Source organism: Chlamydomonas reinhardtii, chromosome 12 (genome assembly GCF_000002595.2).
Source record: "Chlamydomonas reinhardtii strain CC-503 cw92 mt+ chromosome 12, whole genome shotgun sequence".
Lineage (NCBI taxonomy): Eukaryota > Viridiplantae > Chlorophyta > Chlorophyceae > Chlamydomonadales > Chlamydomonadaceae > Chlamydomonas > Chlamydomonas reinhardtii.
In genome coordinates this window covers 8,628,504-8,652,768 of record NC_057015.1, presented here as the reverse complement: position 1 = coordinate 8,652,768, position 24,265 = coordinate 8,628,504, and the positions used below count along the sequence as shown (strand labels likewise).

Sequence of the window (24,265 nt, the reverse complement as noted above, 5' to 3'; positions counted from 1 at the left end):
CAGCGCTTTGCCTGGGACTACTTCCAGGAACTACCCCGCCCTGACTCACGCGCGCATTGGACGCCAGCTCTCGTTGCGCAATAAGGTATGCCGGGCCCCGCAAACTCTGCTATTAAATGCAGGTTCTTTACCGCGCGAGGGCGCGCCTAGGCTCGCTAGGCTAGATCTTCGCGAAGCAACCTAGCAGCGCCGCGCCAGAGCCCACCGTCTTTGCTTCTTGCTTTCGCCTAGCTTGCCTTCTTCCTCTCCCGGCCGCCGCGGTCTCTGATTTATTGATTTCTTGCCTCTTCTTCCTCCCCTTTTGGCCAGTTTGTTTTAGTTCCCAGCGACTGCGCACGCCCTCCGGCCTGCGCTAAATTTCTGCGCCGCAGCCGCTGCAGTCAGCTTCCGGCGTGCTAGCTTCCATATGGCTGCGACCCTGCTGGTGCGGCAGCAGCGCGGCGCTGCGGCGTCCTGCGCTGCAGCGCCAGGCCGGGCCCGGTGCTGCAGTTTTCCTGCTACACCTCGGCTTTTGGCGCTGCGCCCCAGCACCTCGGCTCTTCGCGTCCTGAACACAGCCTCGGGCTCGCGCGGGTCTCCTCAGCAGCAGCAGGAGCTGCAGCGTAAGCATGTGAAGCCCGCCAACCCCGGTTCGCCGCTCGCCGCGGCCGCACGCCGGGCCAGCGCCGCCCGTGCGGTCGTCTCCAGCACCTCGGACTCGCTGTCCCGCCTGCTCACCAACCTTGCCGGTCCTACCCTCATGGCGGGGCTGGCGGGTGGTCTGCTGGTGGCCGCCGCGGCCATGCATCATGGCGACGGCGGCGCAGCGGCGGAGCACGCGCATGCAGCTGCCTCGGCGATTCCTGGTGGGTCGCTCTACCCCGCGCGCGAGTTCGGCCCAGCGGATATCGTGGACACGGCGTTTGGACCCACCCGCCCCGTGTGGGCCCTGATGCTGCACTCCCAACACTACGCCGCCGCCGCAGCTGCCTCCTCGGTCGCCAAGCACGCGGACGTGGTCACCACGGCCGCAGCTCAGCACCTGCCTCAGCTGCCCCACCTGCCGCTGCCCGACGTGTCCGGTGTGTCGGATGCGGGCAGCGGCGTAAGCCCCATGGCAGAGCCCTCTTCGGCGTCCGAGCTGTGGACGCAGGCGCGTGGGGCGGCGCAGGAGGCGGCAGCGCACGTGTCTGAGGCCGCGCACGGCGTGGTGGCTCAGACCGTCGACGGCTACAACGCGTGGCTCGAGGTGAGGCCGGCGGGTGCTGGGATTCGCGGGAGGCATCCATGTGGGTTGGCCTGCAAGTTGCTGTTCTAGGACCCGACCCACATCACATGTCTGGTCGGGGCCTCACCCGACCCGCATCTCCTTGTTTGCTTGCCGATGAGAGCGCGACTGACCATGTTGTCCGCACCCTGTTACACTGCCTCATCCCGCAGGAGAGCCCGCTGATGTGCAAAATCGTGACGGGCAACTTCTTCACCGTCGCTGGCGACATGCTGGCGCAGCTGGCATGCGGTGGAGGCGGAGGCGGGCACGGCGCACCTGAGGCCGCCGAGCCCGAGGCCGCCACAGCTGCTGGCGCTGCCGCTGACGGGCGCCGGCGTGTGGACTGGGCGCGCACCGCCCGCCTGTGCACCGAGACGTCGCTGGTCGGGACTCCCATGGCGCATTTCTGGTGAGTCATTGATGGACAGCAACACGCGGCCCCTAGTCGAGGCGTTGCGGCTACAGGGCGTGACGCACAACTGATACGGTATCGTGACCCTGGTTTTCAACACCGATTCTGCACAAATTCATGCAGTCAAGTCTGTTGCGCACCCCGCCTCACCTCCCTTTCCGCTTCGCCCGTCGCCTCCCTCACCCCCAGGTTCAACCTGCTTGATGCGCGCATCCTGCCCGACGACCCTCACTGCCCCGCCGCCGTGCTGAGCAAGATGCTGCTGGACCAGGTGCTGTTCGCGCCGCTGGGCCTGGCGCTGTTCTTCGTGGTCATCAAGCTGCTGGAGGGCCGCCCGCACGACATCAGCCGCAGCCTCAAAACCAGGTGCGGGCGGGGTGTGTGATAGCTGAGCAGTGCGGCTGCTAGGAACGTTGCGGCAGGCTGGGGATGCTGTGGGTCCGTTGCGTCGGTCCCTGCTGCCAGGAGTGGCCATTGGGTTGTGAGGGCCCACGGGCTACTGGCAAACGGTGTGCCGGCTCTGCACCTACCCTAGCTACGTACCTGCACGCTGACCTTGCAGCCTCGCCCTGCCCCGCCTGTCTTCCGTGCATTTCCCCAACAATCATGCAGCTACGTCAAGTCTCTATTGGGCGGCTACCTGCTGTGGCCCGCCGCCGGGCTGCTCAACTTCGCGCTGCTGCCCAACGAGTACCGCCTGCTGTTCAACAACTGCGTCAACATCATCTGGACCTGCTTCCTGTCCATCGTGAGTGCGGTCCGGACAGGGGTGAATTGTGTTGCTGGGGCGCGTCATGTATTTGTGAAGCAGTAGCACGGTCTTGTTGTTCGTGTGCCCGGGGGTTTTGTTATGAATTTGAAAAAGTTGTGACCGAGTGAGTTGACACCGTACCCATGGTCGGGGCATCCTCCTTAGGGACGCGCCGCCCATCCCCACTCCACAGATGTCGAGCTCCGACGACAGCACTGAGAGTGCGACCGCCGCCGCGGCCACCCCGTCTGCCCCGGCCCCATCTGCGCCGGTTGCTGACATGGCGACTGGCGCCACCGCCGCTATGCCAGTGGCCGATGGGGCTGAGAGCTCCGGCCCTGGCGGCTTCATGGTGGGGGCCCAGGACCTCGCGGCCGCGGCTGTGACCGCGGCCGCACTGGGCGCCGTTGTGCAAGGCAACCAGCCTGCGTTCGGCGCTGTGGCGGGCCTGGCGGTGGCGGTGGTGGAGGCGACCTGCAACTCGGCCGTGAACGCCGTCGCGGCGACCGCAGCTGTTTCACATGAGCAGCAGACCCTCATGTCGCAGTCATTCACGTCCAGCAGCAGCGCCGGCGTGGAGGCGCGCCCCTTCGCGGCTGGCGGCTCTGTGCTGGTCGGGGGTCCCTGCCTCGAGGTTTGCGAGCCCGAGCGTGACGAGACCACCCGGTAAAGCTCACCTGTCGGCTGGAAGGAGCTGAGTATTGGTACTGGATATGGGGAGAGTTACTCGGCGCGGCCGCTTGCTTGCGATTGGAGCAGCGGAGGTTCCTTGCTGGCAGCTTGTGTATGTGGCGGGGTTCGAGCCGAACTGCCCCACATTAGGGGGCAAAGTATGCTGAGTATCTATGTACATGCACGTGAGCATGCACTTATCAGGAGTGCGCGCGGCTGGCATGCAGGCGCGGGCACGTGCGAGTGCTGTGCAGGGTGCCGCAGGTGCAGACGTGTACCGGTGACTCCTGGCAGCTTAGCCATCACAGAAGGGGCACATACAATTAGTTTGCTAGGTGTAGGACAGGCATTATACAAAAAAAGAGAAAAAATGTTCTCCAATGATTTGGGGGATGATTGCACCCCAGACTGTACCGTAGGAGGCGGGTAGTGGGGCGGACAGTCTCGTGACATGGTGCGGCTGTGCACGGATGAGCTGAATGGACGTGCAAGCTGACAGGCAGTTGGCCAAATCGTATAGGGGGACGTTGCATCGAGGCATGTAGGTGGTGGGGCCATTGCCGCACCTTGATACTCACAGTTGTGTTCACTGCGGCACTTGCTAGGGCACCACATGCTAGGGTGGTATGCAGATAAGGTGCGGCAAGCAGGGCGGCATACCGCAGATGCTGGGATGGTTGTAGCCTGGCGAATGAATAAAGTCTATAAGTTGGATGGAGGAGGGCGCATGTAGTGAGGTGGATGCAAACTGAGGTGTTGATTGCGCCCAGTAGTTGTCTGGAGTAGCCGATGCACGGCTTTAGGGTATATGCACACGAGATGAAGATAGAGCATACAGCAAACAGCGATGTCGGATGGGTCGATGGCTGCGGCAGTTTGGCCGGATAGCAAAAGCGTGCGCAGCGGACAGTCTCGTGACATGGACATCGTGGTGCTTGGGTACGTGCAGTGTGGAGTGCATAGTCATTGATTCTAATTATAGAGGGACGGTGCCATGCACGGCGCTGGAGCGATTCAAGTAACGGGAGATTGATTCTTTCTGCGCGTGCGACTGCCCGAGTTCAAGTGTTCGCGTCAAGACGCTGCCGCGCGTGGCTGTGTGCAGAGGTCCTCCCTACCGCAGATCACCGGCCTTGAAGGCCAGACCGCTGTAATAAAGCCTGCATGATTGGCTATGAATACGGGAACCGGACCATGAAGGGGGATGGGGTTCTCGTGAACGGGAAGGGCCACACCATGCACACTGCGCACGCACTTGCACCTGCTCCTGATACACGGATGAGCGTTTCCACATCCCTGAGTCACAGGAGGTTTTGGTGAGCAACCCAGAACGCGCTTGACATCAGTAGCGGGATCTCAGACAGCGGCGACGGGTTAAAGCTCTTTGCATTCTCTGCATCAGCGCCTCAGCGGGAAGTTGGTACTGAGTGCGCCGCGAACTAAATTACTAAAGAGTCACGGTAACTGGTCGGTCGGTAACTGCTGAGTTTGTCACGTGTTGCCAGTGTTGCGCTCACGCCTGCCAGCCCAGCTCAGGGGACCACGCGCGTCCACAAGGCAAGCCGAATACACGCTGGCGCTGCTGTGATGCACTGTGGCCCCGCAAAACTCTCGCGCGCCGTGTCATCAACTACCGGGCGGACTTCCCTTCACGGCTCCGGTTACCAACCGCCACACGACTGGTTATCGTAGCGCCCTTTCCGGGCGGTTAAGCTCACTCGCTAACACCGGTGCCTATTAAGTTATATACTCAGACAGAGCAATATATCTACACATCACCACTACTGTGCGTGAATACTTTGGACTAACGCGCAGGTAGGCAGGTCTTGGCGCCTTACTTCGCGCGGTCCGGAGTGCACTTACAGCGCGAACCTCTTACAAAGTAAGTGCAACAGCTGACGCGGTCGATTATGGTGGCGTTCGAAGCAAGTTGCGTGTATTGCTGCCGTCGGCAGTGCGCGTCCGCTCGCCAACGCTGCACACGCCTGACATCCTGAACTCTCAAATGCCTCGCGTACCCACGGAAGGGCACGTTAATATCAGGCTCTTAACTAAGCTGTCACGTGCACCAAGGCCACTGAGGTTCAGCTTCTCGGCGGCGCGCACTTACTTGCTTACCGCCGGCGCGCATGCGCTCGCTCCTGCTGCGTGACAGGCGCTTGCGCCTTACAAGCGCCCCGTCGAGGTCATGCGGAGCCACATATCTGCAGCGGCCGCGGCTGCTGGCCGCTGTGGACCGTTTTGCGGCTTTGGGCGCATTCGGCTCGTCCAAATGTTCTCAGTGCTAGTGGTGCTCCTGGCGGGTACTCGCGCGAGCAACGCCGCCGCTACTGGTCGCCTAGCGCAGCGCCGCTCTACTCAGTTCGACGACAATGGGCCTGGTGTCACGGCCACATACAAGTGTGGATCGGGTAGCTATGAGGTGGGTGTTAGGGTGGCGGTTCGCCAGTTGCTGGCCGGAGTGCGGGTGGCCGCAGCTAACTGTGCGGCCGCATGGGGCCGAGCCTGTGCGTGGGGGCTGGGTGCCCAGTCCTGAGGGTAGAGTTTTACAGTAGGGGAGGCCATTGCCACTCAACATTCTAAGCAAGAAAAAGAGGCGGTCAAGTAGCAGGCGAAAGGGTACCGTATGTGGTGTCATGCGTAGTGCTGAGGAGTTGCGATGATGCGTGCCACGTGCCATGCGTGCATGCCACCCGCGCAGTTCGGCACGGTGGATGTTATCTTCTCCACGGACTACTTGGCCAACGTCTCCACGGAGGTCACCTACAACCTCACAGTGCTGAGCTTCCCCAACCCCTCGGGACCTTTCCCCTCCGATGTGCCTCCTGCTGCGGAAGTCATCGGCAGCGTGCGCCTCATCGCCAACTCGCCGGCAGGCTCGGTGACTGTGGAGATCACGAACAAGTTCGGACAGGCCTGGCCCGCTGGAACCGTTGTCAGCTGGGTGAGCATGAACGCTGGACCGGTGTGCTGTACACACCTGCAGATTTGCTGCACGCATTGTGCGTGGCCTGCTGAGCACCGGGCCACTTTCCAGTTTCCACCCGTTTATTGAACGTGCTGCCATGCTCGCTCATCAACCACTCACACGCACGCACATCCCGCCGCCGCCCGCCCCATGCCTCGCCGCCCTCGCCGTGCAGGCCAGCCCACTCTTCTATGACCTCAGCCGCTGCACCATTGCTCCCGAGCGCCTGCAAGCCGAGACGCCCCTGGAGAACGTTCTCAGCCCCGCTGACGCCGCGGATGGCGTCAAGACCACCATCTCCTTCTCACTGCCCTGGTACCGCCTGTCGCGCCCGCGCATCTCACCCTTTGGCGAGGCGCCGTGCGAGCGCCCGACCCAGGTGTGGGCTTCACTACGTGGTTGCGATGGTACTTGCGAAGCGTGTGTCCAGATGCAATTGTGAAATGCCCTAGGCCCCCAATCACCTATTGCTGCCACCGCAAGCAGCACAATAAGCACATACGGCCCAAAAGACCCGCACGGCACACACGTGCTGCCCGCGCACCTGCGTGCAGATCGCGGCCCTGTTGGTCAAGGTATACCTGCCACCTGCCGGACCGGGCCAACGCCGCGCCCTGCAGCAGTCCGGCTCATTGGGCGCCTTCTCGGTGAGTGCCGAGCGCGTGGTCAGCGCTTTGCTTCAGGGGTGCTTTGCTCACTTTGTTCACGTGCGTTGTTACCTGGCAGCTGTAGAGGCATACATAGCGCTGGAATGACGCTAAGCGTGTATCGTGTGCGTGTGTGTGCAAGAAGTAGCGAACACGGAAGAGAAAGCGCGCCCTGTCGTTGGTGCATGTCCTTGACCCCTGGTGCGCACGCAGGTGTTGCAACAGGCCATCCAGACTTGAACTGTGCACGCGACACCGCATGGCTAGAGATGTGCACACCGCCCTTACCTCCCGTTGCCACGCGCCCACCCGCCTGCCACTTTCGTTTTACACACATGTACAGGGCTCCGTGGCATGGGGTGGCAAGGGCACCTGCGACGTGCCCGTTGACGACAACAACTACTCCCACTACCCCTTCCGCATCATGGACATTGACCTAGCGTGTGACTGCCTCATCGACCAGCCCACATGCAACACCGGAGATTTCGAGCTGCGCACACCGCCCGGCATCCTCCTGCCCCAGCCCCTTGACTGTAGGTTTGTTTTGCGAGCGAGGGGGGGGGGGCGTTCAATCACGTCCGGAGGTAGCCATTCAAGGTTCTTGCATGCAGTAGTGATGCGGCGTACTATTCCCTGACGACTGCGAGCGCTAACGCACGCACCGCGTTGGATTTCGGGCCCCCTACGTTTTGTGCCAACCCTATACGCACTTCACCACGCACATGTGCGCAGTGAGCCTGCTGCACTTTGCTGGCAACGTCTCATCGAAGGACTACCAATACATCCCCGACCTGAAGGGATACGGTTTTATCAGCGTCAGCGGTGGCGTGCTGCGTGCCAGGCTGATTACTAAAGATGGCAGCCCCTGGCCCCTGGGCTCCCGCTTTTCCTGGGTGAGTGCAAAGCGTGCATGCATGCGTGTTCGTAGCGCGTGTGTGTGTGTGTGTGTGTGTGTGTGTGTGTGTGTGTGTGTGTGTGTGTGTGTGTGTGTGTGTGTGTGTGTGTGTGTGTGTGTGTGGCGTGTGTGCGCCAAAGTACATCGACGTGCCTGCCTGCTGTGAGCAAGGTATCTGGCAAAACCAAACACCTACCCATCAACCCGCATCCTCCTGCCCCCTGCTGGCCGTGCCGCGCGCGCTCACCTTGCTTCCACCTATTGCTGCCACATACCCACACGTACGTGCAGTTGGTGGCCCCGGATGATGGCGGCGCGCCCCCCAGCTTCGGTGCGCCCCCTGGTGCTGACGCCCCGCCCGGCGAGGGTGCAGGCACCCCGCCTGGCGAGGGTGCTGGCCCCAATAACCCGATGTGCACCATGCCCTCTCTCATCGCGCCCCAGCCCGACCTCCCGAACACAATCATCGTCACCGACTCCTCAACCACCGAGATCCTTATCGAGATTCCCACCAGCACTCTCAACTTGGACAGCGAGGTTCCGCTTGACGGGCCCGATTGCAGCGGCCCCTTCTCTGTCTTCCGCTCCTTCACCGTAGGCGCCACCACGCTGTACATCAAGGCCGTCTTCCCTCTGTCGGCCGAGCCCGCTGGCACGGCAGGCGGTCATCGCCGTCTGGCGGCCACGTCCAACTCCCGCGGCCTCCTCCAGACCAGCCCCATCGACCCGGTGGGTGCGTGCGTTGGGCTATCGCAATGTGAACCGGCCGCTGCTGCAGTGGCTTGATTGGCACCTGGCCACCGGGGTCCATGTCTGCACCGCACGTACAGCCTCCACTACTCCCGCCATTACCGCCTTGCCTCATCACACCTTGCCTCTGTGTGTATGTGTCCTTATGTGTATGTGTGTGTGTGTGTGTGTGTGTGTGTGTGTGTGTGTGTGCACGTGTGCGTGTCGGTCGAGCCCAACAGAACTCGGTGTCCTACCTGGGTATCGACGCCGTCTGCCCCGGCCCTCCCGTGGTCTGGGCCAGCCGCCTGGTGAGCTCACGTGCAAAGCTAGCTAGGCTGCATTACCACCGTATTGGGTACTACTGCCGCCAGTAGCAGTTCCTTTGTCAATCATCCAACGCTGCCACCGCCGCCATGTGACCCCGCACGATGGAAACCACAACAGCAAACCCCAACGTGGCGGACAACTCCGCCCGTGAGAGCTAGCACGATGTGTACCTACCTCTGACTCCCGCGTATGTTGCCTCTCCATGTGTGCAACATGCCCGACCTGCAGTCGTTCCGCTGCGGCTGCCGCAAGCTCCCGCCCAGCCCACCCTCGCCGCCCAGTCCCCCACCTCGTCCGCCCAACCCTCCTCCGCCTGCCGACAGCGGCTTCCCCTTCTGCCGGTGCAGCAAGCGCAAGCTCAACGTCTCACCGTACCGCCTGGCCATCACCAGTGAGGACTACGGCCTAGGCACCGGCGGCCTGGGCCCCGACAGCCTGGGCATCAGGTACCACCAGATCTGCTTTGCCGTGGGCCCCTTCGCGCGCTGCAACGCCACCACGTCGCCCTGCTGCAACATGACCATTAAGAAGCTGGAGCTGCTAATCCGTGAGTTGCGCACATGCGTGCGTGCTGCTTAATTACCATAGATGTTGGGTTTGATAACTAACGTGCGGCGAATGGGGGCGGGGCAACGATAGACAGCCAGCCACGCACGTGCATGTCAAACCGTGCGTACCGTAACATACAACCACTTGCATGGGTTACTTTGGCAGGGATGGTATGGGCAAGTGTGTACGCACACGCGGTATGTTAGGCTTGAAGGAAGTTCACCACCCGCCGCCTGTCCAGCCCCCATTGCCCTTTGCAAGTAAGGCATGCTAACGCACAAACCCGTCCTTACAGTGGAACTTATCCAAAATCCTGAATGACCAAGAACTGGCCCGCACCCTTGCGTCCGCACTCCTACAGGCCCTGAGTGCCGCACCGAGTATCCACGCCCCGTGCGCGCCATCATCGTCAACAACCGCACCACCCTCTCGCCCACCTTCTCCAACCATATTGGCGCCACTGGCGAAGAGTTCACAGTCCTGGGCGTGACCAAGCTGGACAAGGTTCCGCCAAAGGCAAACGGCTCGCCCGTTATGGACATCTGCTTTCGCCTGGCTGCAAACAGCAGCTGCGGCTTTGCTGATAGCCTTTGCGATGGCCGTGGTGACTCGGGCTGCCTGTACAGTATTTTCGGCGCCGAGGACAGCAACTGCTGCCCCCGGGGCTATCTTGACCTGTTCTTCGGTCGCCGCTAAGCAAGCGCGCGAGCGAGAGTCCTATGCTACACACCCTTCAATAAATGGTCGTGAGCTCAGCAGCAAGACCTTACTTGCTTGTCATGACAAGCAGTCTGCATGGCGCCCGTGTATGCATGGGCGTCCAGCACGCATGCACACGTACTTATGCTTGTAGGTCAGGTCAAACCCAGGCTTGATTTGGGCATGCTGAGAGTCTCGACGTTCCTTTTTCCACTCGAGTCGGGAGCGCGCGCAGGATCGTTTCGCACTGCTTCTGTTGTTGAATTCAACGTAATGCACGGGACATAAGGAATGGTTGATTTGTCGCAGGATGGACGGCGGACGTGTGGGTATCGGAAGAGGGAGGGCAGGGGGGGGGCAAGGGCTGGTTTTACCAAACCTCCCTGCAGTAAACTCACCCTGCCTTATCGGAAGAGAAACGTGCTTGCACTACTAGCGCGCGCTGCTGCTGGTCGCCATGTCCCATGTGATGAAATGGCGGCACAGTGTTTTCTTGGTTGTCATCTTTCTTGGTTGCACCGGTAAATGAGGGTGAATGATTTTGGCTTTTCCTTATACAGTCTCCTTACTTTGTGCTGTACATAGCTACGGTAGTTTGGGAACACCCCTGAATGATCAGTAAGGATGGCAAGACGTCCGTGCTATATGTCGCGCACGCACACGTCAAACTGCATGCCGCCCTCCCCTACCTCATGTGCACGGGTGGCATGTCGTCGTACATCTTGCACACACACACACACACACACACACACACACACACACAGCGCACGCACACACACACACACAGCGCACGCACACCCGCAACCTGGGGTGCGCATCCCTGCTGCCCACCCCACCCCCAGCAGCATGTCGCCCACGCACATCCCACATACAAGCGTGCGCAACTGCTGCGCAGACGCATATGCATCGCCACATGAATTTGGTAATCCTGATGCCCACAGCTAGCCGCACTCGTGGTGGGTGCTGGAATTGGAATGGCCGTCAGTCACAGGGTTCGGTTCATGAACTTTCGAAAGCGGCAGCCCGACTGGGGGGCACTCAGCCCAAAAGGCGGCATCTAAATCATGCGGTAGGATTCCCGGGCACAGTAAAAAAAGCCGGGTATTGGTCTTAAACTGTTTGTAATGCGCCGCCGGCAGCCTACGGCGGGGCCCGGATGCTGAACAGGCTTGCGACCTGTAAACGCTGAGAAAGGGCCCTTCAAAACTGTCAGGAATGGGACGTTTCCATGGGAAGTATATGGGAGGTATCCACGAACCCCTACCCCCTGCACCCGCACGGTGCTTGGCAAACGGCAGGGAAGGGTGGACGACGCCTCGGAAGAGGAGATGAAGTGCTCCGTGGACAAGAGCTGTGGCGAAGGGCTGCCCAGCCGGTTTGTAAGTTGTTCCGCACGGTGGATTGCGCTGAACGCTGAACCAAGCAGAACTATGTGCGTGGCTAACTCGATGCTACGGTATTTACACGGCAACGAAGCGCGGGAACCCGGGGTGGGTATGCCGTGCGTGCCGTCAGTTGCACGCGCGCCATCGGCACACGCCATGGCTCCAGCGTTCGCCCACGCGGGTTTGATGTTTAGGTACCCCTGCCTGACCCCACAGGCACAGCATCTGCGAAGTTGGTCACAACAGCGTTGACCGGCGGCACCCTCGACGTCCAAGCGAAGGCCGAGGCGGCGGCGCGGACGTTGGCGAGTCGCGGTCGCGGCGATGAGCCGCTACCGGCCCGTTCTTGAGTCTTTGGATAAGTTGGATTCGCTGTATTGGTAGTTACAGAGCCCCACCCTTCGTATCCGCATGTCATGAGGCAGCCTGGTCCCCCGACATTCCCGACCTTTCAATGCAGTCCACGCCACGGAACCCATGGTGGAGCTGTCCATGACAGCGGGTGCAGTCAAGGTGAGGGAGCACCAAGCAAACGAGCAGGCCGCCACTGACTAAATCTGAAGCAGAGGCAAAGCGACTCAAAGACAGAGCGCGGACGTGGAAGCTTGGGCGGACGTCCCAGCATTGACTGCTACCCTGGGTAGGTCTCTGATAACCATGTGCTCCGGGCTGTATCAGTGAATGTGACGCCTCTCAATCAGCAAGTTCTGTGACACCAGTCACACCACAATCGGTGCAAGTAACCCGTCACAGCGCGCATCAATCCCCGACCCCGCCACACAATCCCCGACACGGGAGCTACCCACCAGCGTTAAGGACGGCCGCCCAGCAGGCCCTTCCAACATTGTTTCCGCGCGCGTCAGCACACCATAGTAGTGCGCTTGTTAACGCTGGATGGAGCATGCCTCAGCCCATCCAAACACGCAGCGGCATTCCCGCCATGCATGCAGGTGCACTTCGAAAGCATTGCCCCGCCTGGGTGCACCGACACCAGTTGTTTGTGTTGGCTACTGCCCAACCTCCTCGCAGTCCAACTACTGCCCAGTCCCACTGCACCGGAATCACCACCAGCAGTCCTGCGGCTATCATAGCTTTCAATGAAGCACGTGTAATACCTAATACAATAGGTTCATGCAAGTTGGTGATAAAATGCACATCATCACTCTCGTGTCTCGATTGTCTTCTCTGATGCGTGCTGTCATCGTGTGCACGCCACATCTGTAGCGACTCACATCTCTCACATCTTCACGCCGCACCAATTTCACAGAATCCACAATCATTCTCAAACCCGCCCTGCGTGCGCCGCCTGTGGTACACGTGTGCGTGCCGCCCACAGCCCGATTACTCCTGCGTCCGACATCCTGCTCAACCCACCCTATTCGTTGGCTACACGACTTGCGCTTGACAATATGCAATGACTGTCCCTCGCTTCTGCGTCTTGCCTCTTTAGGACGTACGTCACAAACACAGTGCGTGCATGGCCATGTGCCCTCACACTCTTCTACACTCGTGTCATAACGAGAAAGTTTACGCCAAACGTGCTAGGGTTGACACCTGGCCTTGTCTGATGCCTAGTAACCTCCGCATACCAGCCACCCGCACGCCCGCTGGTGCCAAGCTCCAACGTGGGAGCAAGTAGGCGCGCTCAGCGATTGGCCTCATCCCGCTCGCGCTCACACACCTCAAGGCACGGGCCTCCCACCAGCACGGATTCGCCCCAGGCGAACGAGCGCGCCAAAGCAGCCCCCTCAACAGCAGCAGCCGAGCTAGCAGACCCGCTGCTTGCACTTTCAACCTCCGTGTGTAGAAGTGACGCCTGCGTCGGCTGCTGCTGCTGCTGCGGGAGCTCGGCCTGTGGAGCCGCCGCCGTAGCAGGTGCGGATGCAGCCGCGGCAGCGGCAGCGTTCGCTGCCGCCGAGTGGCAGGTCGCCTCCACCACCGCCACTGCCAGGCCAGCCACAGCACCCAGCGCCGGCCGGTTGCTGCTGTACGCAGCGCCCAAGGCGGCCGCCGCCACAGCTGTCGCCGCAAAGTCCTGGGCGCCTGCCATGAGCATGCTGCTGGAGCTGGAGCCGGCAGCCGCAATTGCCTCGGCCCGCAAAGAGGCAGAAGCAGCCGATAGGGGTGCCGCAGCAGTGGCCGAAGCCGGCGAGCCCGCCACCAGTGATGAGCCGCTCCCAGCACCGGTGGTTGAGCTTTGGGTGTTCTCCGAGCTCGACATCTAAGGTTGGGCGAGGGAAAGCGTACGGTCCAGGCGGTTACTTGCGTGCGAAGCGGGATCCGATGCACTGAGGCCATTTCAAACTCACCCACCCCCGCAGACCCCCCCGCGAACCACTTAATCCCGAACCAATAGCAGTGCATTCGCCCGCACTCACGATGGACAGGAAGCAGGTCCAGATGATGTTGACGCAGTTGTTGAACAGCAGGCGGTACTCGTTGGGCAGCAGCGCGAAGTTGAGCAGCCCGGCGGCGGGCCACAGCAGGTAGCCGCCAAACAGAGACTTGACGTAGCTGCATGAGTGTTGGGGAAATGCACGGAAGACAGGCGGGGCAGGGCGAGGCTGCAAGGTCAGCGTGCAGGTAGCTAGGGGAGGTGCAGAGCCGGCACACCGTTTGCCAGTAGCCCGTGGGCCCTCACAACCCAATGGCCACTCCTGGCAGGAGGGACCGATCGACGCAACCACCCACAACAGCCCAAGCCTGCCGCAACGTTCCTAGCAGCCGCACTGCTCAGCTATCACACACCCCGCCCGCACCTGGTCTTGAGGCTGCGGCTGATGTCCTGCGGGCGGCCCTCCAGCAGCTTGATGACCACGAAGAACAGCGCCAGGCCCAGCGGCGCGAACAGCACCTGGTCCAGCAGCATCTTGCTCAGCACGGCGGCGGGGCAGTGCGGGTCGTCGGGCAGGATGCGCGCATCAAGCAGGTTGAACCTGGGGGTGAGGGAGGCGACGGGCGAAGCGGAAAGGGAGGTGAGGCGGGGTGCGCAACAGACTTGACTGCATGGATATGGGCGAGTACCAGTAGTTCAAAACCAGTGCGTCAACATGGGCTGTGCGTCACGCCCTGCAGCCGCCACACCTCGACTAGGGGCCGCGTGTTGCTGTCCAATGAATGACTCACCAGAAATGCGCAAGCGGGGTCCCGACCAGCGACGTCTCGGTGCACAGTCGGGCGGTGCGCGCCCAGTCCACACGCCGGCGCCCGTCAGCGGCAGCGCCAGCAGCTGTGGCGGCCTCAGGCTCGACGGCCTCAGGTGCGCCGTGCCCGCCTCCGCCTCCACCGCATGCCAGCTGCGCAAGCATGTCGCCAGCGACGGTGAAGAAGTTGCCCGTCACGATCTTGCACATCAGCGGGCTCTCCTGCGGGAAGGGGCAGCGCAACGGTGTGCGGACAACATGGTCAGTCGCGCCCTCACCCGGCAAGCAAACAAGGAGATGCGGGTCGGGTCCGGCCCCGACTAGACACGTGACGCCTAGACCAGTAACCAACCCACGCACATGGATGCCTCCCAAGTAACCATTCCCCCGCCGGCCTTACCTCGAGCCACGCGTTGTAGCCATCGATGGTCTGCGCCACCGCGCCGTGCGTCGCCTGAGACACGTGCGCCGCCGCCTCCTGCGCCGCCCCACGCGCCTGCGTCCACAGCTCGGAAGCCGACGAGGGCTCTGCCACGGGGCTCACGCCTCCGCCCCCACCCGACACACCGGACACGGGCAGCGGCAGGTGGGGCAGGTGGGGCAGGTGCTGAGCTGCGCCGGCTACAGCAGTGGCGGCGTGTGGGGAAGTGAAGTAGGCGGAGGCGTGCGTGTGCGAATGGATGAGCATGGTCCAGAGCGGCCGCGCCGGGCCGAAGCTGTGGTTCAAGAGGTCCGCTGGGCCGAAATCCTTGGTGAATGCAGCTAGCGAGCTGCCGGCAGCTAGCGAGCTGCCGGCAGCGGACGAGGCAACATTTGTATGCAGCACAGCAGCCGCGTGCGCGTCGCCGCTCAAGTGCATTGCTGCAGCCGTCAGGAGCAGCCCGCCTGCTAGCCCCGCTGCCGCATTGATCCAGAACGATCTGGGCGCGTCCAAAAGTGCAGCGCTGTCGCGGCGAGAGGGCTTGACCGAGCTGTTGGATGGGTTTCCGAGATCCGCGCCCTTGTCGTGCTGTTGCGGCTGCTGCTGAGGAGACCCCCGCGAGCCCGAGGCTGTGTTGAGGACGCGAAGGGCCGAGGTGCTGGGGCGCTGCGCCAAAAGCCGAGGTGCAGCAGGAAAACTGCAGCACCGGGCCCGGCCGGGCGCTGCCGCGCAGGACGCCGCAGCGCCGTGCTGCTGCCGCGTCAGCAGGGTCGCAGCCATATGGAAGCTAACGCGCCTGAAGCTGGCTGCAGCGGCTGCGGCGCGACGAGTTGGCGCTAGCCGGAGAGCGCTTGCCGAGCGCAAACCAGAGACCTGGCCGAAAAGGGCAGGAAAGAGACAGGGACCACTGAAAAAGCAATAAATCAAGAGGTCGCGGCGGCCGGGAGAGGAAGAAAGCAAGCTAGGCGAAAGCAAGCAAAGGCGGTGGGTTCGGGCGCGGCGGTGTGCTAGGTTGAGTTCTTGAGGTTTAGGCTAGCAAGCATAGGTGCGCCCTAGCGCGGTAAAGAACCTGCATTTCATATCAGAGTTTGCGGGGCCCGGCATCCCCTATTGCGCAACGATACCCGGCGTCCAATGCGCCCGTGAGTCAGGGCGGGGCAGTTCCTGGAAGTCAGGTAAAGCGCTGAGCCAGAGCAGGGAGAAGAGATCACGAGGGCCTGGGCAGATCACGAAGTAACAAAGGGGTCACGAGTGGTATAGGGGCGTCTCGAGAGGGAAAGGCAGGCTTTCTGCCGTCCGCGGGGCCGGACGGCGTGCCCGCGCCAGATCCAGGCCATCAGGGGTAGGGTTTTGGCGGGAAGGAGTTTTCGATCCCCCCCAAACTAAACCGCAATTACCATGTCCAAGCTCATCGAGTACACTGCTTCCTTACCCCATTGCCTTGCCCATGAGCCCTCAAGGCAGCGAAGCACATACTCGTGCCAACCAAGCTGCGTGCAAGCGAAGTTAGGCCGCAACCCACGCACCTGTCGCTGGGTGTCCTGCGCTCGTCTCGCTCTCCTCCTGGTTCCTCCTTGCTGCCAGCCCGCTTATTCTTGTATGCCATCTTAGCTCCCTCTGTCTGGCGCGCTGCGAGTCGTGCAGCGATAGAGCATTACGTTCTTGCCCTCAAACGGCAGCTCCCGCGCCACCACCTCCCCGCCGCGCCACGCACCGGGCAGTTCCTTACACTTTCAGCAAGCACGTTCAAGCCCCGACTCACCTGTTGCTGACTGCCGCACGCTCGTCTCGCTCTCCTCCCCGTCCGCTGGCTTTTCCGGGCTGTTAGGAGCAGCCTCAGCTCCCGCCAAGGCTCCCAAGCGGCTCCCGTCAGCAGGCGCGCCGCGACACAGGCAGCAGCCACACTGACGGCAGATATAGTTGAGGTGCAGTTACGGCGCAGTGGGCATAGCATGCAGGTGCTACGAGTGCTCCATCAGAACCCACGCACCTTGGGCCATGGCCAATTACCGTACACGGACGCAGTTGACCGGACATGCATTGGGCAGTGGCCAAGGCAGTGGCTTGGCTTGAGGCTCGGTAATTTACAGCTGCGGCGGCCGCAAGTTACTCACTTGCGTGCCGCGCGGAAAAGGGCCGGCCCGTTTTGGCCTTCTAGGCCGCGTTCCATATCCGTCACAGCACCGCGAAAGCACACGGCTGCATTATAGGCTTGTGCGCTACAAACATGATAACTCGCATGTGCAAACCACACCCGCATCTTCTCTGATCTGATGCAATCTTCAACATGACCCATGATCATGCCCCTTCCACAGGGGTTGTCCCTGTCACTGATATGGTACAGTACTGTCGCCACTAAAGCATATATAATCGCGCTCAACTATGTGCTGTTAGGAGGTCAGAGCAGGTCAGAGATTCACGCGCCACTCAGTCTGTCACTTAAATTCAGTGACTCTCCTGGCACACAGGGTCATACTGTATCGTGCGCACGAAATCGTATGCACTGAGTAAGGAGGGGACCAGTAATCACGTCGACTTCGACTGATGAGTTAGGGTCCAGGACACCTTACGCCGTACATCGCCTCAGATCGCCTTAAGCCCTAAATTACTACGGTCAAATGAGAGATGCTATGGGGTCCTGAAATGGGATCACTGATGACAGGCGTGCAATCCGTGGTACTGGCGGTGTTGCGTGTAACCTGCTGTTGTCAAGCAGCCGCAACCCCATCTCCCCCGTGGCAGTCTGCAGCAACCCTATGATGAATCGCCCCGCAAAGCACCACCTGTACACGGCAACAATCCCACGTAAAAACCCAATGCCGCATCCGGCGACCTCAGTCCTTTCATCATGTTTATTTGCCGCCCGCCGCTCGCATCCCCCCACCTGGTCAGCTCGCCATCATCGAAGCAACTCCAGCGGCAAGCTGGGCTCCTTGTCACCGCCGGCCGGTGAAGATGACTTTCAGCTGTGGCCGCGCCGCCTCCAGTTTGCGCACGCCGCCAGCACTCAGCCGCCAGCAGTGGCTCAAGTCCAGCCACGTCAGAGCCCGTGCGGCCGCCGTGCCCACCCCCACTGCCGCCGCCGCAGGCGCCCCTGCCGGCGGTGCCCTGGTGGTGCTGCTGTTGCCACTGCCGCTGTTTCCGCTGCTGCCAGTGCTGCTGCCAGGGGCCTGCTGCTGTCCGGGCGGCTGCTGTCCGGCCAGGTGCGCCAGGGCGTTGTCGGTGAGGGCGCCGCACAGCGACAGCGTCAGCGACTGCAGCGCAGGCAGTCCGGCCAGGACCTCCACCGTCCTGTGGGCGTACGTCCAGCGTACGGGTTTTAGCGCGGCCCTTGAGCGCGTGTGTGCTTTTGGGCTTCTGCTGGACTTCATTTCGGGACAGCCAACACGGCGCGGTGCGGCGCGTATCGCGGCGCAAAACTTGCCACTGCCCTTGCGCCCCGTCTCCTCCGATGACCCCAGCAACCCATCACCGCAGCATCCTCCTCCCTCCCGTGGCACTGCCGCTCAGCGCCGCGCACCTGTCCGTGATCTTCGCCAGCCCCCGCAGCGACAGCCGTGTCAGCCGCTGCAGCCCGCCCAGCGCCACGCCGCCTGCGTCCGTCACCCTGCTGCACCCGCCCAAGTCCACCACACGCAGGCTGTTCACGCCCGCCAGCGCCGCCACGCCGACGTCATTCAGCGACACGCAGTTGGCCAGCGTGAGGGTGTGCAGGGCGCCGTGGCCGGCGCGCGCAAAGGCGGCCAGGGTGCGGCCGGTGACGCGGTTGCATCCGCCCAGGTCGAGGAGCTCGAGGCGCGGCAGGCGGGACAGGCGCGACACGCCGGCGTCCGTCACGTGGTTGCAGGCTGCGTGGGGGTGGTGGCGGTGGGATTGAGGGGGAGATGAGATGGAGTGGAGTGATGGGTGTGGTTGGGCAGCGGGTGGCAGGTCCGTGCAAGTATGTGTGTGTGTGTGTGTGTGTGTGTGTGTGTGTGTGTGTGTGTGTGTGTGTGTGTGTGTGTGTGTGTGTGTGTGTGTGACATGTTGGGGGTACCGTAGTACCTTTCAAGGCTGGAGTTGCTGAGCCTACAACCAGGCGGACTGTTGAGCAAGGCGCGAAAACACCTTTCAGCGATGCGCTACCTGCAGATCACCTGCGGCACACAGCACCCCCTACTCCCAGTTGCCCTGTGCCCCACACAACGCACTCACCCTCAAGCTGGATCTCGGTCAGCGCCGTAAGGCTGGTCAGGTGCCCCAGCGCCCCGTCCAGACCCGGCCGCGGCGTCAGCGGCACAGCCAGCGGCGGCAGGCCTGCCTCCGCCAGCACCGCCCCCGTTGCCGGCGAGGGGCCGTCACTAGTCAGGTTCAGGAAGGGGCGCGGCGCTTGCACCGGTGGCACCTTGGAAAGAGCCCGCTTCAAACCCGCGTCATCAGGGATGGCGGCGGCGGCGCCGCCGCCGCCGCCATCGATGTGAGCGACGGCGTCTACGGCGCCAGGACCGCTTGCGGCGGCACCGGTGCACTGCGGGTCACAGGCGCCGACGTCATCCTTGGCGTGTCGGAGGTGGGTGTCTGCAGCGGCGGCGGCAGCGGCTGACGTCGCCGCCAGCTCCGCCTCCGCGGCGGCGGCCCGCGCCGCAGCCGCTGCGGCGGCACAAGCGGCCGCAATGACGCCACTGGTGTTGGCTGCGCCTGCGCTGCTGCTGGCGTTGGCGCTGTCGGCACCCATGGCCGCGCCGCAGCCGCGGCGGCCGCAACGGCAGGAGATGCCCACTGCCGCCATCTGCCGCGCGAGGGCATCCATGGTGGCGTCAGCGGCGGCGGCGGCCGCCACCGCCGCATCCGCCTCTGCCTGCGTCTCCACAGCCCAGGATGAGGCGTGCTGCAGGCTGCTGTCGCTCCGCTGGGGCCGCGACCGCCGGCGCACAGCGCGGCAGGCGTCAAACGCCTCACCGCCGCCACCACTGCTGCTGTCACTGTAGGCAGCGCTGCTAGCGCTCACGCCGCCTGCGAAACCCTCTCGTAGCTGCGCCTCCGCACCGGCATCCTCGCCCACCGCCGCCGCCACCGCAGCCTCCGCTACTATTGACGCCGCCGCAGCCAGCGCCGCCGACGCCGCACGCGACGCCGCGGCCACCGCAGCCCGGCGCTCCGCCGCCGCCGCGGCCGCCGCCGCCGGCACCAGGCTGGCACCGCCGACACCTGCGGCCGCCTCGGATCGATCGGGGGAGCTCGCCGCGCTGCTGGCCAGACTGGGCGTGACCGAGGAGCTGGGTGAGCCGTTGCAGTCGCAGCCGTCAAAGCAACCGTTAGCGTGGCGGTTGCCCAACCGTGACACGACCAACCGCCGCAACGCTGTGGCGCCCGCCAGGCAGGTCAGCTGCTGCGGGTCCACCTCCTGGACGGATTGGGAGGGAAGCACCTGTGCGTCACACACCTGTGTTTCTGTCGAGCAGCCTCTGCCAGTCCCCCTACCTCTTACACCATGCTCTTACACCGCCAGCAACTTCTGCAACAGCCTACAGCCCTTTCCCTCCTACACCGCCACGTTTCCAGCCCCCGAACCCCACCTCCGTCGCGTTGCCCCCTCCCCTCACCCGCTGTGCGCTTTAGCCCACGCAACCCGCTCCCCACCTGCCACGCGCCCAGGTCCAGCTCCTCCAGGTGCCGCAGCCCGCTGAGGAAGCCCAGGCCGGCGGGCGCGTCCGCCGCCAGGCCGCCGCAGCCCGCCAGGCACAGCCGCGTGAGGCGCGAGAGCCCCGCCACCGCGTCCAGCAGGCCCGCGGGGAAGCCGCCCGGGTGGGAGAAGTACGACAAGTCCAGAGCCTGTGCGCGCGTGTATGTGAGGACGTGCGCATGTGTGTATGTGTAAACACGGTGTCCGTGATACGTGGCACGGTGGCGGGCGCCGCTGTGCGCTCTCCCAAGACCACCAAGCCCAACCGGCGCCGCCACCATGACCCCGCCCACATACACCCACACCTACACCACACAACCACCCAACCACCCGAACCCGCACCCACACCCACGCAACCACCCGCACCCGCACCCGCACAACACCCGCCCCCGCCCCCTCACCTGCAGCTGCGCTAGCGAGGACATGGCCGCCAGCTGCTCAGTGGACAGCGCCGCCGCCGCGCCGCCGTTGCCGCCGCCCGGTGCGGCCAGGTTGCGCAGGTGGCTGGCCTGCCGAGCGGGGTGTGGGGTGGGGTTGCGAGGTGGGAGGCCAGCGGTGAGGGCTGAAAGGAGTTGTGGACATGACCGATTGCACAAATCGCGTTGAGGCTGCCCGCTACATGCCAGCACCTACCCGCAATGCCACGTCCTCCAGCACCCAGAGCGCGGCACCCTTCCCTTCTCTCCCCTCCACCCTTCCTCCTCCCCTTCCTTTGGAACTGTGCTAAACTACGTTAACAACATACCCCCCTCCCATCCCCCCCTACCCCCCCCCACCTCTTCCTCCTCACCCGCACTTCCGTGAGGCCGCTCAGCGCCGTGAGCGCGGTGATGCCCGCCACACTCAGCTTGGCGCAGTGGCTGACGGCCAGGCGCGTCAGGCCGCGCAGCCCCCTCAGCGGCTCCAGGCTGCTGAAGGCGGCGCAGTGGGACACGTTCAGGTCCGCCAGCCGCCGGCAGGGGGCCAGGTCCACCAGGCAGGAGCCTACGACAGGCGCGGGTTGAGGGGGTAGGTGGTTGTAATTACCAGCCCAAACTGAACCAAACCAAGTTGATGGTGTGGCGAGGATTTACTATGCGTTTGTGTGTATGTGGTGAGGGGTATCAGAGCCAGGTGGAGACCACCGGGATCACGTGGGGTCATGTGAGCGGTGTCCTCCGCAAGCCCACGCCCCGTGTTCACCAGGACGAGCTTCAGGGCAACGACTGGGACGGGACCTCGCGTCGCGGGACTCGGCTCTCGCACCGCTCCTATCACCCCGGTTCTAACCTCGATGGCCTCATGAACCCCGGCCCCTCCACACCACCTCGCTCCCCCTAGCCCACATGCAACCTGTCCTTGGCCCCTCGCCCCCACTCCCCAGCCCCCCTGACCCTCACCTGTGACGGCTGTGCAGCCCTGCAGGTTGAGCACCTCTAGCGCGACCAGCCCCGACAGCCCCGCCGCCAGGCCCGCGTCGCTGAGTTGCAGACAGCCGCGCAGGTTGAGGTGGCGCAGGCGGGGCAGGCGCGGCAACTCCAGCAGCGCGGCGTTGGTGAGGCGCACGCAGGACTGCAGGCTGAGGCTGGTGAGGGAGGGCATGGCGCCGCACAGCTCGTGCACGGCTGCGGCGGGAAGGGTTTGGAGGGGGTTGGAGGGGGTTGGGAGGGGGCTGGAAGTTTGCAAAGGGGAAGTGGCGCTGGTGCAAAAGTGTGCGCGATGCGCGTAGCGGCGGCTGAAGTGTCATGAGGCAGCCGCGGCCGCAGACATGCTAGTCTGCTGTTTCGGTATACCGGCATGTTGAAGGCTCGTGACTCAGTCCACAGTGCCTCTCACCCCAGTCGGTCAGGTCGATGCAGCCCGACAGATCCAGGTGGTTGAGCCGGAGCGGCCGCGCCGCCGCCAGTCCCTCCACCTGTGAGTCATGACACACCGCACACATGCGCACATGAGGCAGCAGCTGGGACTTTGAGTTGGGTCCATGTATGGTGCCGCGTCCCGGCATCTGCCGCGCACCAACTACCGGATCTTGAAACACAGGGCCCACCGCCCAGGGCACCACGACCGCACGGGAGTTTGCCAACGCACCACGAGCCGGTCCGCGATGAAGGACAGTGACATGGGGTCGCCCAGCGTGAGGGAGTCCAGCTGCTGCAGAACCTGCGACAGTGAGGGAGCATAGGAGGTGCAGGAGGTGTATGAGTGAGCGTGTGTTCGCACGCCGGGTGAGTGGCCTCCGGCGCAGCTTCGCTGTGGCCTCATGGCCAGTAGGCCACCACCGGGTGGCTTCTTGAGTCTCGGGTCGACCTGTCGGAAAGCCGCACCTTGCACAGCGCGGCGTCGGGCGTGAAGGAGCCCGGAGCCATTGCCATGCCCTGCGGGCCACCCGGCCCGCCCATGGCAGCATCTGCCCCCGCCTGATGCGGGCCTGCCGGCGCCGCGGCGACGGCCTCCGGCTGCCCCCCTGCAGCAGCAACGGGCTGCGGCGCTGGCCCACCCAGTGGCGCTCCCGTCGCGCCCTGTAGCTTGATGCCAGTAATGTTGAGCGTGGAGAGATGCTGCAGGTGCCCGAGGTTGCGGAGGCCGCCCCAAGTGACCTGCAGCAGCAGCAGCAGTCCGTCGGGACCTGTTGCCTTCAGCGACGGACGAAAGCCAGCTGCATGAATACATTTGCCAGGGTAATCTGCAACGCATAAGCACCTGCTAGCCGGCTGTGCGTGCTGGTGCGAAGGGTGTTGCATGCCGGTTAACAACGATGGATGTGGGTCGCAGGCGCCCGCACCTGGGAACAGTGGCGCAAGCTGAGCGTCTGCACAGATGTGCTTAGCTGTTTCAAACCGTCGTCCGTAACGTGGCGGCAGCTGTCCAACACTAGCGTCGAGAGCTTCGAGATTCTTGGAGTCGCTGCAAGCGCGTCGTCGCGCACGAGGCCGGCGACGCCGCGCAGGTCCAGCGTCTCGATGCAAGGAAACCTATGGTAGCAATTACCATCGTCGCAAGCATCAGTTGCTGCTCGCAGCGCGACTTCGCCCCACGCATGCGTAGCTCCAACGACCATAAAGGCGCCGGCCGACATGCGCTGGCGACACCCACCAGCGCACTTCAAGGGTCTTACTTTTCGGATATGACAGCGAGATCCACACAACCTCCGCTCGCTCGCTGGCCGGCTTTTGGCCGAAGGACGCGCACTTGCTTCTGGGCCAGCGACCTAAGCTCGCGGCTGGATGCACGCAGTGCCTTAAGGGTAACTTCACATGATAGCAGGTTGCAAACTCGCTCAGTCAAGTCGAAATGAAGGGGAGGCTGTGCAGCCTCCGTGCAGGTATCGCTCATGGGTATGATATTTCTAAGTGTACCATATAAAGTTCTAAGAAAATTTGATAGACCATCGGAATTAGGCGACCTCAAACTTGACCAGGGTTTTGCGGCCCCATGCAATCATCCCAGAAACTGGCCGCAAGACTGAGCCCGAACTCGGTCCGGTTTGTCCAACTAGTCACTTCGAAAGAATTACGATTTGTTGGCATTGCAACTGCAGCAATCCAGCATTGATGGAACTAGCTCGGCAGGTGCCTAATTCCCGGGCGGCCCAATTTCGGCCAGTCGGTTGACTGGCGCGCACAGCCAGAGTATGGTCACGCCGGTGTGGATATTACTTACATGTAACTTAAATGTAAGCCCTGGCTGGTTAGCGGTGCAAAACAAGCGTGCATGGCCAAACCCCATTTCGGCACCCATCGCGGTTTCGGCCACCTGCGTTTTCAACACAGTCGG

At 62.9% G+C, this 24,265-nt stretch overlaps 4 protein-coding genes across 5 annotated transcripts; 2 read left to right on the top strand and 2 right to left on the bottom strand.

Annotated features, from left to right (window-relative positions):
- The first annotated feature begins 61 nt into the window (after positions 1-61).
- Positions 62-4,747, top strand: CHLRE_12g546770v5 (uncharacterized protein). The gene is made up of 6 exons (XM_043068889.1): positions 62-85; positions 310-1,228; positions 1,420-1,658; positions 1,851-2,027; positions 2,274-2,409; positions 2,606-4,747. The coding sequence occupies exons 2-6, from the start codon at positions 407-409 to the stop codon at positions 3,080-3,082; spliced, it is 1,851 nt and encodes a 616-aa protein (XP_042919086.1). The 5' UTR covers positions 62-85; positions 310-406; the 3' UTR covers positions 3,083-4,747.
- Positions 4,748-4,843: 96 nt separating this feature from the next.
- Positions 4,844-10,577, top strand: CHLRE_12g546800v5 (uncharacterized protein). Its single transcript, XM_043068890.1, has 11 exons — positions 4,844-4,966; positions 5,240-5,506; positions 5,786-6,028; positions 6,228-6,431; positions 6,607-6,699; positions 7,043-7,232; positions 7,432-7,592; positions 7,886-8,323; positions 8,566-8,634; positions 8,882-9,200; positions 9,564-10,577. Exons 2-11 carry the CDS (start codon positions 5,357-5,359, stop codon positions 9,896-9,898), a joined length of 2,202 nt encoding a protein of 733 aa, XP_042919085.1. The 5' UTR covers positions 4,844-4,966; positions 5,240-5,356; the 3' UTR covers positions 9,899-10,577.
- A 1,081-nt stretch (positions 10,578-11,658) lies between these two features.
- CHLRE_12g546850v5 (uncharacterized protein) lies at positions 11,659-16,051 on the bottom strand. The gene is made up of 5 exons (XM_001694050.3): positions 14,830-16,051; positions 14,413-14,651; positions 14,046-14,222; positions 13,665-13,800; positions 11,659-13,507 (listed from the first exon to the last, which is right to left on the bottom strand). Exons 1-5 carry the CDS (start codon positions 15,628-15,630, stop codon positions 12,932-12,934), a joined length of 1,929 nt encoding a protein of 642 aa, XP_001694102.2. The 5' UTR covers positions 15,631-16,051; the 3' UTR covers positions 11,659-12,931.
- Positions 16,052-16,922: 871 nt separating this feature from the next.
- CHLRE_12g546900v5 (uncharacterized protein) lies at positions 16,923-24,151 on the bottom strand. Of its 2 annotated transcripts, none has more exons than XM_043068893.1 (12): positions 23,607-24,151; positions 23,274-23,463; positions 22,816-23,088; positions 22,580-22,651; positions 22,328-22,406; positions 21,892-22,116; positions 21,303-21,496; positions 20,914-21,021; positions 20,470-20,661; positions 19,045-20,257; positions 18,371-18,698; positions 16,923-18,141 (listed from the first exon to the last, which is right to left on the bottom strand). In XM_043068893.1, exons 1-12 carry the CDS (start codon positions 23,822-23,824, stop codon positions 17,787-17,789), a joined length of 3,447 nt encoding a protein of 1,148 aa, XP_042919083.1. In that variant the 5' UTR covers positions 23,825-24,151; the 3' UTR covers positions 16,923-17,786. The 2 variants fall into 2 exon arrangements, with proteins under 2 accessions (XP_042919083.1, XP_042919084.1); XM_043068894.1 differs by having other exon boundaries at positions 19,045-20,233.
- Between the last annotated feature and the right edge of the window lie 114 nt (positions 24,152-24,265).

Excerpts from the sequence above, each read along its gene's own strand:
- CHLRE_12g546770v5 (XM_043068889.1), top strand. The coding sequence starts at position 407 with ATGGCTGCGACCCTGCTGGTGCGGCAGCAGCGCGGCGCTGCGGCGTCC. Across the intron at positions 1,229-1,419 it reads GCTACAACGCGTGGCTCGAG|GAGAGCCCGCTGATGTGCAA; the intron begins GTGAGGCCGGCG and ends CTCATCCCGCAG. Across the intron at positions 2,028-2,273 it reads AGCCGCAGCCTCAAAACCAG|CTACGTCAAGTCTCTATTGG; the intron begins GTGCGGGCGGGG and ends ACAATCATGCAG.
- CHLRE_12g546850v5 (XM_001694050.3), bottom strand. The coding sequence starts at position 15,630 with ATGGCTGCGACCCTGCTGACGCGGCAGCAGCACGGCGCTGCGGCGTCC. Across the intron at positions 13,801-14,045 it reads AGCCGCAGCCTCAAGACCAG|CTACGTCAAGTCTCTGTTTG; the intron begins GTGCGGGCGGGG and ends ACACTCATGCAG. Across the intron at positions 13,508-13,664 it reads GGACCTGCTTCCTGTCCATC|ATGTCGAGCTCGGAGAACAC; the intron begins GTGAGTGCGGGC and ends GCCCAACCTTAG.
- CHLRE_12g546900v5 (XM_043068893.1), bottom strand. The coding sequence starts at position 23,824 with ATGAGCGATACCTGCACGGAGGCTGCACAGCCTCCCCTTCATTTCGAC. Across the intron at positions 22,117-22,327 it reads CATCGACCTGACCGACTGGG|CCGTGCACGAGCTGTGCGGC; the intron begins GTGAGAGGCACT and ends TTCCCGCCGCAG. Across the intron at positions 20,662-20,913 it reads CCTCGCTAGCGCAGCTGCAG|GCTCTGGACTTGTCGTACTT; the intron begins GTGAGGGGGCGG and ends ACGCGCGCACAG.
- CHLRE_12g546800v5 (XM_043068890.1), top strand. The coding sequence starts at position 5,357 with ATGTTCTCAGTGCTAGTGGTGCTCCTGGCGGGTACTCGCGCGAGCAAC. Across the intron at positions 7,593-7,885 it reads TGGGCTCCCGCTTTTCCTGG|TTGGTGGCCCCGGATGATGG; the intron begins GTGAGTGCAAAG and ends ACGTACGTGCAG. Across the intron at positions 9,201-9,563 it reads GAAGCTGGAGCTGCTAATCC|GCCCTGAGTGCCGCACCGAG; the intron begins GTGAGTTGCGCA and ends GCACTCCTACAG.